This window comes from Pelophylax lessonae, assembly GCF_965119305.1.
Source record: "Pelophylax lessonae genome assembly, chromosome: 2".
In the NCBI taxonomy this organism is placed as follows: domain Eukaryota; kingdom Metazoa; phylum Chordata; class Amphibia; order Anura; family Ranidae; genus Pelophylax; species Pelophylax lessonae.
Window position 1 is genome coordinate 268,732,251 of NC_138769.1, and position 13,594 is coordinate 268,745,844.

Genomic DNA, 13,594 nt, shown 5'->3' on the forward strand with positions numbered 1-13,594 from the left:
GCCCAACGGGAAAGTGGGGAATCCCCGGCTGGATCGCCTCCCATCCTGTCCACTGAAGGGATCGGGGGCATATTAAAGACACCGGCCAACAGCACAAGGGCAGAAGGGTATTGAGCGAGGATCGGGGTCAGCGTATGGAGAAGAGACATAGCGGCCGGGGGGGGATTGTAGATCCCTGTGATAACCATTTCAAGTCTATCACACATGGCATGAAGTACAACATATTTACCCCCGGGGTCAAGGTGGAGATCCAGTAAAACAAAATGTAGGGACTTGTGGATAAGAACACTGACACCCCTCCAGTAGGAAGAGTATGTGGAGTGGTAATGGGAGCCCACCCACGGTTTCTTAAGTGCAAGGAGTCTGCTGCCCATCAGGTGGGTTTCCTGGAGAATGCAGATAGGCGGGCGGTATTTCTTCAGGTAGTCAAACATAAGTGAGCATTTAAATTTGGAGTTAAGGCCCCGGACATTCCAGGACACAATGACTAGGGGGTCCATAATAGCAGGGAAGGACAACACAAGGGGGTCTGGATCTCTACCCAGGATCATTCAGGAAGGAGGGAAGGGTAAGGCACACAGCACCAGAGGACAGAAACATTAGTAGAGGGCAGCTCCAAGACAACAGGAGCAGCCCAGAAGACCATCGTTGCATAAGAGGAACCCACAAAAAAGAATATGTCACAGTAAACCCCAACAGAAAAAACAGGCAAAACAAACCCCTCCCCCCCCCTCCCCCCACGCAACCCCCCAAACCTGGGCGCGTTTCAGAGCCCCAAACCAGGATGGCAACTGCCATACGGGGGAATGACCAGTGGCACCCCGAAGGGTGATGTAAGGCCAAGTTCCAGAGTCCAGGCCCCAACGTGGATCGCCATGTAGAATGGGAAAATCACATACGCACGGTCCCTGCAGGATAGCGAATCAGCGAAGAGTCCGGGGGCACAAAGCTTGATTGCAGACAACTTCAGAAGGAGTAACAACTATGAAAAGTAAATCCAGTAACACCAGTTCCAAGGCCTCGTATCAGGATACCGAAGGACAGGCTTGGAAGACATCAGTGAGAGGGCCAACAGGGCAGATAGTTGTAGTCCGGGAGAAAAAACAAAGGGGGAAAGAAAAATAAAAGCTCCAGGTCTCAACCAGACTACCGCAGGCCATCCAAATGCGTAGAAAATAGGCGGGCAAGGAGAGATGATTCAGGTCCTAGGGAGGGTTTCAATCCAGCGTGAGGCTTCATCTGGCGAAGTAAAGAACCGGACCGACTCCCCATCCTGCACCCGCAACCGAGCAGGGAAGAGCATACTGTATTTAATTTTCCTGTTACGAAGATCCAGCTTGACATGGTCAAAGGAGCAGCGGAGCCTTTGTGTGTCCACAGAGTAATCAGGGAAAATCATTAGCTTAGCGGCTTCAAAGTGCAGGGAATCCAACTTCCTAGCCTCCCGCAGGACCAGATCCCTGTCGCGAAAGTTGAGAAGGCGGAAGATAAATGTGCGTGGTGGGGACCCCGGGGGCCTGCGGGCCAGTAGGCATTCTGTGCGCCCTCTCCACCACGAAAAATGGGGAGAACTGTGCCTGAGGAAGGAGGGAGCGCAGCAGGCGCTCAGTGAAGGACGCGGGGTCGGGGACCATCAGCCCCCTCAGGAAGGCCGACCACCCGGAGATTATTCCTCCTATTACGATTCTCCGCATCTTCTCCCCTGGACTCCAAAGACTTCACCTTGACTTTCAGGGTGTGGAGGATACCAGTGTGCTCATGAATAGTGTCCTCCGCCTCCCCCACCCGGCGCTCAACCTCCGTCATGCGGGTGCGGAATTTATCCATGTCCCTCCGCAGGAGACCAATGTCGGACTGGATAGAGTCAATCTTACCCGTTAGGGTGGCCTGGCAAGTGTTAATAGCCAGCATCAGGGCAGTGAAGTGCTCCGAGTCGCGCTGGGTCGGGTCCGCACCATCCGTCTGGGACGCCATGTTAGAGCGTCTGGCGGGAAGGGCCTTGGGGACGGCAGCGGAGGAGGATTTACCGGACTTCGGGTGGTGAGAGGAGCGGGAGCTTCGGCGCATCACCTCCACCGCCACAGCGCGGGTCGGGAGAGCAGCTCAAGAAGGTCGGTAGGTGCAGGGACCAGGTAAGCAGCGGCGGTCCACACGGAGCTCTCTCACTCCGTCGGCCATCTTGGACACGCCCCAGTGAGAGTGTATTTACCACCTCCGGTGGATGTTTCACTGCTTTCTAATATGCAGATCGTTATTGCTTATGGGGCTGAGGGAGTTCTATTATTGGGTGACTTTAATTTGACTCCTTGCCGGGATCTGGACAAGCTCCGCCCTGTGACTCGCTGGTCTGCCGGCCTGGCCCAATGGGCATGTACCTTCATTCTTACCGATGTATGGCGACACTTGCTTCCCAGAGACGGATTTTACGTGCCACAAATCCTCTTTCCAGACGTTATCCCGTATAGACTTGGTGTTTACCAGTCCGGCCATGCTTCGGAGGCTGTTATACTGCATAGGGGAGTCTCTGATAATGCCCCGTTGATGGTGTGGTTATCGCTGGCTTCACACATTGCTACTGCACCCAGGGAGTCTGAACATTCTCTTAAATCGCTGGAGGAGGAGGATAGGCAAAGGGAGGCTGCATATGTGGCACATCCTGATCGGGGAGCTTATGGGGCCTGGCAACATGCATTGAGAGAGGTCTCACTTTTATGAGCAGAGATGACTCAGAAGTCTATCTTAAATACTGCACAAAGAGTCTTTGAACATGGGAATAAAAACGGTAGACTTCTAGCATAGTTAGCTAAGGGACAATATGCCACCACTCACAGGGGTATTAAGGACTCTACCGGGAACCTACTGACCTCACCATACACAATTTATACCTACTGACCTCACCATAACAAAATTTTATTTATTGCAGATGCCTGCAATATTATTGCGACCTGTATTTATCCCGTATAGTATACAACTCTCAGGAATTATCATCCTATCTGGCCAATGTTGAGTTCCCTAAACTTGACCCGGAGACCTGCTCTCGTTTAGATCAAGACATTTTGCTAGAAGAAGTGCAGATAGCTGTGGGTCAACTCCAATCCGGTATAAATCCTGGTGTAGACGGGCTCCCGACTAAATTTTATTCGCAACACCTTGACCTACTTGACCCCAGACTCTCCTTTTATTTGAGCAATTCTTTCAGTCTGGTGCTCTACCTGACTCTATGAATAAGGCAGTGGTGGTGTTAGTGCCCAAACCAGGAAAGGACCCAGAGGAATTCTCCTCAAACAGACCGATATCACTCAATGTAGACACTAAGATTTCGGCGAAAAATTCTGACTAATCGACTCTCTACGGTACTTGAGGAGCTAATTCATGCCGGTCAAACTGGATTCATGCTTGGGAAGGGTACTGACCTCAACCCTAGACACCTTTTTCTTAATCTCTCAATTGACCACAGCAATAGGGAATGATGGGTTATTGGCTCTCTCAACGTGGAAAAGGTATTTGATTTGGTGGAATGGAGGTTCTTATGGGAGGTTCTACGTCGATTTGGCTTTGGACCTAATTTCCTTCAGTGGGTAGGGATGTTATATCAGGCCCCTAGAGCTCGGGTCTGGACTAACAACAGATTATCGGAGGCCTTCCTGATGCAGAGGGGGACCCGCCAGGGATGTCCTTTGTCCCCATCCCTCTTTGCGCTAGCTATGGAGCCATTGGCCATTCTCATTCGGGAGTCACCTGCGGTTGAGGGCCTCCAGATCGTTGCCTTGATAGAAAAGATATCTCTTTACATGGATGATGCCCTCCTATATCTAAACGACGCTTGCTCCTCTTTACAGGCAGCCCTGGCTCTGTTTAATGAATTTGGCAGATTTTCGGGTATATGTATAAATTGGGCCAAGTCAACCACCTTTCCTTTGGATCCCCAGGCTAGCGTAGAGGCAGCTGTCACCCTCCAGGCTTGGGTACATGAATTTTGTCCAGATAGGGAGGGACCTTAAAAGTTTCACTGACCTTAACCTGGCTCCGCTACTTTCTCAACTACGGTCCAAATGTGCCTCATTAGCCTCTCTACCCTTGAATCTCATGAGTAGGATCAACCTCCTTAAAATTATTTTTCTCCCCAATTTTTTTTTTTTTTTCCGTAATTGCCCTATCAGGCTACCAAACTCTTTTTTTAGGGAGATGGCAGCGTGGGAACCTTCATCTGGGGGGGGGGGGGGGGTGCTTTCCCTCCATTGGCAAAATCGACCCTGTTCCTCCCTGGGGTGATGTGGGGGATTTGCATTACCGGACTACCGTACATACTATTGGGCAGCTACCCTTGTAACGGTCCAGTGGTGGTTTATGCGATCAGCCGTGTGCCTGGAGGCGGTTGTTTTGGGCTCCCTTCGTGAGCTAGGGAACTTGGTCTACAGAGGCCAGCGGACCTACTCCAATCTTTCACTCCCCACTAGAACGACGCTCAAGGTATGGGGGGTTGCCAGGCATAGATTCCTTAGACCTGACAGCCTGTTCCTGTCACCCTTCTGTCCACTTTAGGGGAACCCCAATCTTTCACATTTCCATTCCATGCCGGATCCCCAAATATGGGCCAAGCATAGGGTGAAGACCCTCCGGGACATATACTCAGGGGGAGGATTAATTTCCTTCTCTACCCATAGGACCAAGTTTAAATTCCCAGTTATTTGAGGGTAGAGGATTTCCGCGCTTTTGGACAAGGAAAAGGAAGAAAAGGCTGCAGCCAACCCCAAAATATAGCCCCGAAAGCTATATCTAGGTATATAGGAGAAGGTGAGGTAAGGTGGCACTGCCTAATTAGTGTAATAAATAAAATGTGATGCTCACAAGAATAAATAAAAATAAATATAAAGTGCTATGGTGTTGACTGGCATATAATTGGTTAATCCAAAATTCTAAAGTGCATATGTGAGAGAGCGAAACAAATTTAATAACCAGGGTGATCCCCTAGTTAGGGTGTTGCTCAGTGTTGAAAATAAAAAGTAAATAAATAAATGCTGTATTGAACCCGTGAGAAAATATTAAAAAACACAATAAATAAGTGTGGGTAATATGTACCCTGAATACAAGAATATAATCAGTGCAAAATACTGCAATAATAAAGTATATATTGGAATTTGTGCCAATCAAGGTGATCAGTGCAAAATAATGCAATAAATATATATATATATATATCACAATTTGTGCCAATTCAAGCAAATAATAAATAAATATTGAAAAAATGTATAAAAATATATAAATATTGTTCATGCAAAAAACATATGATGATCCGATAAGTAAATTAGTAGTCCTTTAGTTGCTAGGTGAGTAAGTGATATAAAAACGTGGTATTCTCTAGGCAGTGACAAAGCAGTTGTAAAAATGCTGGTGAGGTGATCCCAGTGATCCAAAACTTGTTTAGGTGATGGGTGAGACACACAGGTGCACCCCTCCAATTGATCCCGCACTCACCGGAGGTATATACCCCTGCAGGGGTAACAAGCCTTAGTGTAGTATCCTCTTAGCCAAGGTTATGTGGGACTCCTGGGGGGGAAGAACCCCTTCACCCAGATATTAGGATCTCCTCTTATTACTCAGTCAGACGGTGATATGGAAAGAAGAAGCGCTAATATAGTGATGTACCATTTAAATTCGCTTTATTAGATTAAATAAAAGACAGGTACTCGCATAAAAACAATGTTCGTAGGCATCCGAAGCAGTAGGGGCCGCAAATCCCGAATTATTTTTATTTATTCTTGTGAGCATCACATTTTATTTATTACATTTATTAGGCAGCGCCACCTTACCTCACCTTCTCCTAAATTCCCAGTTACTTCCAACTGCGTCATGCGGCCCGAGCCCAATTCTCTACCCCTCTGGACCTACCTATGGACCTAATTGAGGAACTCCTGGTGCAAGAAACCTTATATATACTCTTGTCGGCCCTCTACCTTGCCCTGCTCAGTACTAACTCCCCCAAGATGGAGCGATTTATGGGTCCTTTGGAAGACAGACTTGCCTGATCTTGATAGGGAGGACTGGGAGGGTTGCTTTGAGGATAGTACCAGATTTTTGATCTCTTCGAGAGATAAGCTTATTCAGATTAAATTTCTACATAGGGTTTGCTATACCCCCAGAGGTTACATAGTCTAAATCCCTCTAAGTCACAGGAATGTACTCGCTGTGGGGATAATGTGGGTACCTATATTCATGTTTTGGACCTGTCCGCAGGTGGCCCAATTCTGGGAAGCAGTGGTTGTACATATTAATTTCTGCCTCCAGCTGTCTCTCCCAGTATCCCCCGAACTGGCCCTATTAGCAGAGACCTAGATGCACCAAACTGTTGCTTGCATACCTATTTTATTATGCCAAGAGGGAAATTGTCCTCGGGTGGCATTCCCGTTCCCCTCCCTCAGTAGGTTTGTGGGAAAAAAATCCGTTATTTCTGCTCCTCCTCTTTAGAAGTTGACCTATATAATAGGGATAGACCGATTATCAGTAAGGTCGCTATATCAGGGGGTGATAAGCACTTTCCCCCGATATATCGGTATCGGCCCCCGGAACTGGCCGATATTGCTGATATTTTTGTGACGTCATTCTGCCTTCTTAGGCCACCTCTATTGCCTTGGACAGCCTCGTCTGGAGTCGGGACTTGTCTCGCGGGGGTGTATCACAGCCATACACCCACCCACAGCAACCTAGTGGCAGCCAGCCACCCACATCCACAGACTCTGAGCCAGCCAGCCAGCCACAGACACTGTACCAGCGAGCCAGCCAGCCACCCACAGGCCCTGTACCAGCGAGCCAGCCAGCCACCCACAGGCCCTATGCCTGCCAGCCACAGCCACTGAACCAGCCAGCCACCCACTGGCCCTGTACCAGCCAGCCACCCACAGCCCCTGTGCCAGCCACCCACCACAGGGTGTCAGACAGCCAGCCACCCACCACAGGGTGTCAGACAGCCAGCCACCCACTGACAGGGTGCCAGACAGCCAGCTGCCCACAGGCCCTGTACCAGCCAGCCACCCACAGACCCTGTACCAGCCAGCCACCCACAGCCCCTGTGCCAGCCACCCACCTACCACAGGGTGCCAGCCAGTCGCCCACCACAGGGTGCCAGCCATCCATCCACCACAGGGTGCCAGCCAGCCAGCCATCCATCCACCACAGGGTGCCAGACAGCCAGCCATCCACCACAGGGTGCCAGCTAGCCAGCCACCCACCACAGGGTGCCAGCCAGCCATCCACCACAGGGTGCCAGCAAGCCAGCCACCCATCACAGGTTGCCAGACAGCCAGCCACCCACCAGAGAGTGCCAGCCAGCCACCCAGTACAGGGTGCCAGCAAGCCAGCCATTAAGCATTAAACAAAAATTAACATGTTCAGTACCAGATTTGTGTCAAAAATTGTTTTTTTTTTCAAAACTTTAAATGTACAAAATATTGGCCCATATCGGCGGATACTGATACGTTGTGACCAAAATATTGGTATCGGCCCTGAAAAAACCATATCGGTCTATACCTGCTATATAAACAGCAACTGCCCTAGGAAGTTTGAGAAGGTGTGGCAGCCATGGACAGCCCAGTAGGGGTAGTCTCCCCTTGTGAGTGATGTAGTCTTCTGTCGGTGGCAGCAGCGGCGCAGAATCGAGCTGCTCTGGATGGAATGTATTCCACGTACTACCTGTGGCTTAACAGTGAACGTGTGATGGGTGCCTGTTAAGCCCTTGCTGTAGAAGCCTGTTAATAACCTCTGTTTAAAGTGCGATGCTCTGCTTCATTTTTTTCTTTTTTTAAATTCTTATTATTGATTTTATTTCTGCACCCCATTCTGTAAATTATCTGCCATGTTTTTGGTTCAATAAAAGAACATTCTGTTTTGTAAAAAAAAGATAAGAGGAATTTTGACGTACTTGTAAATGATGTACCTTTGAGTACAGTACAGAACACAGGTCCCTCCCCTCTCTTCTCTGTGATCTTTCTATTGCTTGCTAACTAAAGGTAGCAACATATAACCCAAGGTCTATGAAGTGTTTCCTGTGTCCTGTACTGTACTCAAGTACAGTATGTAGAGTTTACACCAAATTCTTCTTTATTGCCTGAAGTTAAGCCTGGTACACATGATGAGAATTTCGAATGAATGATCCCCTGTATTTGTTTGCAAGCTAGTCTCATATCGAAAACGAATAGGTTACTAGAGTTACAAAAATTCTGTGGTTTTTAAGCCACTTTTTTTTCTTTTCACAGTTCCCTCTATTAGATAACATTAAGCTCCTCAGTGGATGTCATTATTAAAAATATGTTGTATAATACCTTATTTACGAGCGCCACTTGGCGCTCACATGACTGAACACTGGTCTCCTCTCCCGATCTGATAGCTAGCTGCAGGGGGAGGAGCTGGGTATCCCCCACTGCTGTCAGCCAGGACAAGGAGAGGAGGAGACCGGCTGGCAGTCACGTGAGCGGCGCTCGTAAATAATGTATTATACAGCATATTTTTATAGCGGTTCTATATACATCTGACACATTCATTGAAGGCTGGTTTTTACATATGCTCGGTGAGTGCATTTAATTTTAATAAACTTTCATTTTTGGAACGTATTACACTATGGCCTTCCCCCTTTTTGTGTTTTTGACATACGGGAGAGGGGTTATATGATCTGGCCTGGCTCCTGGATCTTCTGGGATTTTCCACTGAGTGTTTCCGGGGCTGATCTCCTATATGACCATAAGGCATTTTATGACCACTGTGAGAGCAGCGGTCACGGCTATCTGGTAAGAGGCCAATCGGCTTTTCTCTGTGTGGTGGAGGTGCTTATCGTCCTGGTCTCACTCACCAGTATCTATAGATCTTCACTTGTCAAGGTGTCTTCTGTTATTGAACACTTCACATACCATCTACAAGTGGACTTATGTTATACTGTGGACTGTATACATGCATTTTAGCGCTGCATTTTTGTTTTACATTTTCTTGTCAATTTTTGATTAATGCTGGCTGCTATTTCTAACTTTAAGTAGCGCCGAAATTCTTCTATTTTTTATACTTTTATATTTTTTATAAATGGCATACACTTGGAAGCTTAATGTTGTATAATAGAAGGAACTATAGAAAGAGCAAACTGTTTTTTTTTTACAGCAGGAGGGGAGGATCGGGGAGCTGACAGGCAGGGAGGGGAGGGAGAGAGGACACCGGAGACAGAGAGCAGGGCTGCGGCTGACAGAGGCACGTAAACTGACCACAGTGACAGGACTCCGTGACCATGATATACTGTGGTCAGTTTACATAGGGGAGGGTATAGCCAGGCAGCATCAGCTAGGTATTACAGCACTGTGCTGTATAACGATTTAAAGGAACAGGATTTTTTTTTTGTTTAGGGTAACAGACACTTTAAGACAGAATACAACTTCCTTTGATGATGTAATGTATTGTAATGTATTATTCCATTTCTAAACATGCGCTTTTTTGGTCATTTTTGTTCTTGTCCCTTCGGATAATTTCTCATGAACTGATCAGCTCTTGAAAGATGTCTACTAACAATCAGATTATCGGACGATCGCTTCGAAAGTGGTATTTTTGGTCTGATTCTCTCATCCTGTGTACTAGGCATTCGGCTTTAAAAATGCATTAGTCATAGAAGCTTATTAATGAAGATGGGGAAAATAAAACAGGAGTTGTCAATAGCAACATTCATAAAATTGACTTAGTTGGTTGCTCATTTCCTTTTATCCATTGGTTTTTGAACAGGCCTAAACAGTAAAACATTTTTTTTCTCTCCCTGGGACTTTGGATTGGCAATACCAATGTATGTATTATGCATTTATCAGTATGCTTATATGTCTAACGTAGGTACAGATAAATATATATAACATTAAACAGAATTGCATATGATTAGAAACTTACAAAATATTATATAGTCTAAAAGGACAGATTCAAACTTTAAAGTATGCTTCAATGTGTATATAAACTGAAGCAGATATTGTTTTGCATCTGAGAAAGGTTAATTAAAATAATTAAAATGTATAAAATCTCCAATCTCTTTATTTAGTATGATTATTTAGGAGACAGACGCCCGCTGCCTGCAGGAGCATACTCTGACAGCTACCCAGCTTCCCCACCTCTGCATGACAAAATGGTAAGTTGCTAAATTGCAGGAGGAAAGCATGTAGATACAATTTGTTAGATGTCTCTAAGCTGTGTATTGTGCTAGTATCATTTTGTTAGATGTCTCTAAGCTGTGTATTGTGCTAGTATAATTTCACTGATATCTTTGTAACACTGCAACTCTCCATTGTCCTGTTCCTGTCAGTTACTATACCTTGGATTGCGAGCATAGTTCGTTCTGGAAACATGCTTGTAATCCAAAGCACTCTTATATCAAAGCGAATTTCCCCATAAGAAATAATGGAAACTCAGATGATTTGTTCCACAAGTTCTTCAGTTTATAGTCTATATACTAAGATTTTAGCAATGTAATAGGTTGTGTAACCATAAAATGTCCATCCACAATATGCAGCCTTCCCAAGGCGATTAGAAACAAAATCTAGCAGAGCTACAGAGTATAAGAGAGATGAGAGGAGCCTCTAAGTGTAGCAAAATGGTTACATTTAATGAAGGTTCAACATTTAGCAACTCACATGGTTGATGATTAAAATAGGCACACCTAAGTTTGCAGGCATCCGGGGTAAAGCTGTCCACATAGACCATCTTCTGAACCACCTGCTCTCACCACTGTCAGTCTGCAATAGTGACCAGGAAGAATAGCCTGCAGTAGAGTGATCTGAAAGTGAGGCTTTGAATCACTCGTGGAGTGCAGCGGGGAAGGGATGATGAAGATGGCTGTACAGAGGATGGTCTATGTGGACAGCTTTACCACAGATGCCTGCATACTTGGATGTGCCTGTTTTATTCATCAACCATGTGAGTTGCTAAATATTGAACCTTCATTAAATGTAACCATATTACTACACTTTAGAGGCTCCTCTCTTCTTTTTTTATACATGACACTACTTGTATATCAAGACATCGCTTGTATATCAAGTCAAAATTTATTTAAAAAATGTGCTTGTCTTGCAAAGCGCTCTCAAACCAAGTTACTCTCAAACCATGGTTTTACTGTGTATGTGGAGTTTGTGCTGAAATTGAGATTGATTTACTAAAAAAATAAAGGCTTCTGACTTAGACAGCGCCAGGCTGAAGGAAAGCTAGAAGAGGTGGCCACCTTGGTCACTTCATTAAGAGGGTCACAAAAAGGGCAAGACCTGCAACTGATCCTGCTGTTCATAGGTCATGCGGGGTGCTCTTTTTGCCTGCGTGCTAAAGGCCCAAATTTTTAATAAAAAAAAAAAAAATACAAAATACTGGATCTTCCCTGAATACCCATGGTTGGGTATTTAACCACTTAAGGACCAAGCCTATTTCTGACACATGTTTACAAATTAAAATCAGTATTTTTCTTTCATTCATTGACATACAAAGCCCCTGATCTTTTTAACCATTAGGTTATCCTGCCCCCTACAGAAGTAGGACTCTAGGCAGAAAAAAAGTCTGGCTACGCCTATGGGCAGTTTCAGGGGGTATACTCCCTCTCTCTGCTATAGGTACTTTTTTTGCCTAGTCAGGAGTAAGGGCCTAGTTCCTTGCTGGGATCTCTGGTCCTGGCAATCTTTGGTTTATAAATAGATTTTTTTATTTTTTTCCTGTTGGATCTACAATCATCTGCCAGACTGGGCAACAGGCTGGATAATCTAGATCCATTGGTCACCCCAGTCTAGCCAGCGAGTGCGCGCAGACCTCCCCCCCAGGTTCCCCTCCTTTCACCCCCTCATCGGTCTGGTGGTCTCTGTAGGCCATCTCGCCCCCCCCTCCCCCCTTCACTTACACTGGGGCTGTGGGGTGATCTGGTCCACCTCCTGGGGTTGGGGCTAGGAGCTGTAGTGGCGATGTAGGGGGGGGGTGTGCTGTAGGCAACTGGGCGATCGGCTGTGGGGGGGTTGTACCTGGTGGGGGTTCCTGCCAGGCCCCTCCTTCCTGCCTTTTCTGTTTTCTGAGGCCTAGGGATCCCTTGTGGGGCCGCCATTTTCTTGTAGCCTGTGTGCTCAATGCATGGTTGCCATATTTGTGTAGTCCTGCTGCCATTTTGCGTTTATTTACCATTGAAAATGGTGGCGGTGGAGACGTGGCGTCCGAGCTCCGTGATGGCTGCTTAGGAGAGGAGCTCCGCCAGACTGCCGGGACAAACACACACTGACAGCGCCCACGACCGTTCTGCCAGCATCATCCGGAGCAGGAAAGCATCCGGAACCTCCGGACATGCCGCGGAAGAAGCTCGACCCGCCGGTTCAGCTTCGCAAGCTGGCCGGCTCCTTCACACAGCGGCGCACGCTCCAAGATGGCGGCGGCCTGCGATCCCGCGGCCTTTGCTAATCCTCATCCATCCGAGGCTCCCCTCCTAGATAGAGACTCTATCCATAGTGGGTCATCATCCGGAGCATCCACCCCATCTGCTAGGAGACCTGCCAAGTCCCATCCACGTACAGGTTCGCACGATGCAGAAGCTGGTCTGCCTGACATGGAGGTTAGTGAAGCCGCCCTCTCTCCATCTACCCCCAGGAATTCCAGAGACCCTATTGCTGGATTCCCCACCAGAGGGCAACCCATCTCGGACATTGTGCTCAAAGAGATGCTCATGTCTCTCAGGGACTCCCTGCACCAAGATCTTGTGGCCTCTGTATCCCAATGCCGCAGAGAGGTACATGCTGTGGGGGATAGAGTAGATCAGGTGGAGCAGGCCTTAGGAGAATACTCCCAATCTTTACAAAACCCTAGTAGATGCACACAGTGCTCAAAGTGAAGACATAATGTGGATAAAAGACAAACTAGCTGGGGATTTGGAAGACCACTCTCGCAGAAAACAATTTAAAGTTGAGGGGTGTCCCTTAATCTGTTGGACCATCTCAGCTCCCGCAGTACGCTAAAGATCTGTTCCTTGCCATACTGCCCAATTCCTCAGACCTTGAGCTTACTGTGGACAGAATCCACAGGGTCCCCAAGCCGTCTTTCCTATCGGATGAGATCCCCAGAGATGTCCTATTGAGAGTACACTATTTTAGGACCAAAGAATCACTACTGGAGCAATTCCTCAAACAAGACCAGCGTCCACCGACCTACGCGACCATACAGATCTTAACTGACCTCTCCTGCTATACCCTCCAACGGTTGCAGAACCTAGCCACAATCACTAAAGCCCTGAGAAATCACCAAATGCCACATAAGTGGAAATATCCAGCAACACTCATAATCACCCACAATGCATCGGCTACTTCCATCTCCTCCATGGAGGAGGGCATAGCACTCCTACGTCAATGGGGAATCCTCCCGGATCAACCTATAGACCCAGCTGGTGCCCAACACCATTCCCCAGCTACATCCCCCCAAGACTGGCAGGTCGTGACCTGCAAACGCTCATCACACTCCAAAAGAAACAAACCTGGCGCTAAGAATACTGCTCAACCACCCATATAGTCCCGGCGGGTCTTCAGTGGATACCCCACTGTGCCCCAGCTCATAAGAGCATACTAAATGTTCCCGGTACCGC

General features: G+C 47.2%; 1 protein-coding gene across 2 annotated transcripts in view; it reads left to right on the forward strand.

Annotated features, from left to right (window-relative positions):
• The window catches only part of PLEKHA6 (pleckstrin homology domain containing A6), a 949,845-nt gene that overhangs the window by 353,797 nt on the left and 582,454 nt on the right, over positions 1 to 13,594 (forward strand). For both annotated transcript variants that reach the window (XR_014224910.1, XM_082245107.1), the window contains exon 9: positions 10,046 to 10,132. Coding sequence is in view for 1 of the 2 variants with exons in the window: in XM_082245107.1 (XP_082101233.1) it covers positions 10,046 to 10,132 (87 nt within the window). In the remaining variant the exon portion in view is untranslated. The remainder of the gene's footprint in view (positions 1 to 10,045; positions 10,133 to 13,594) is intronic.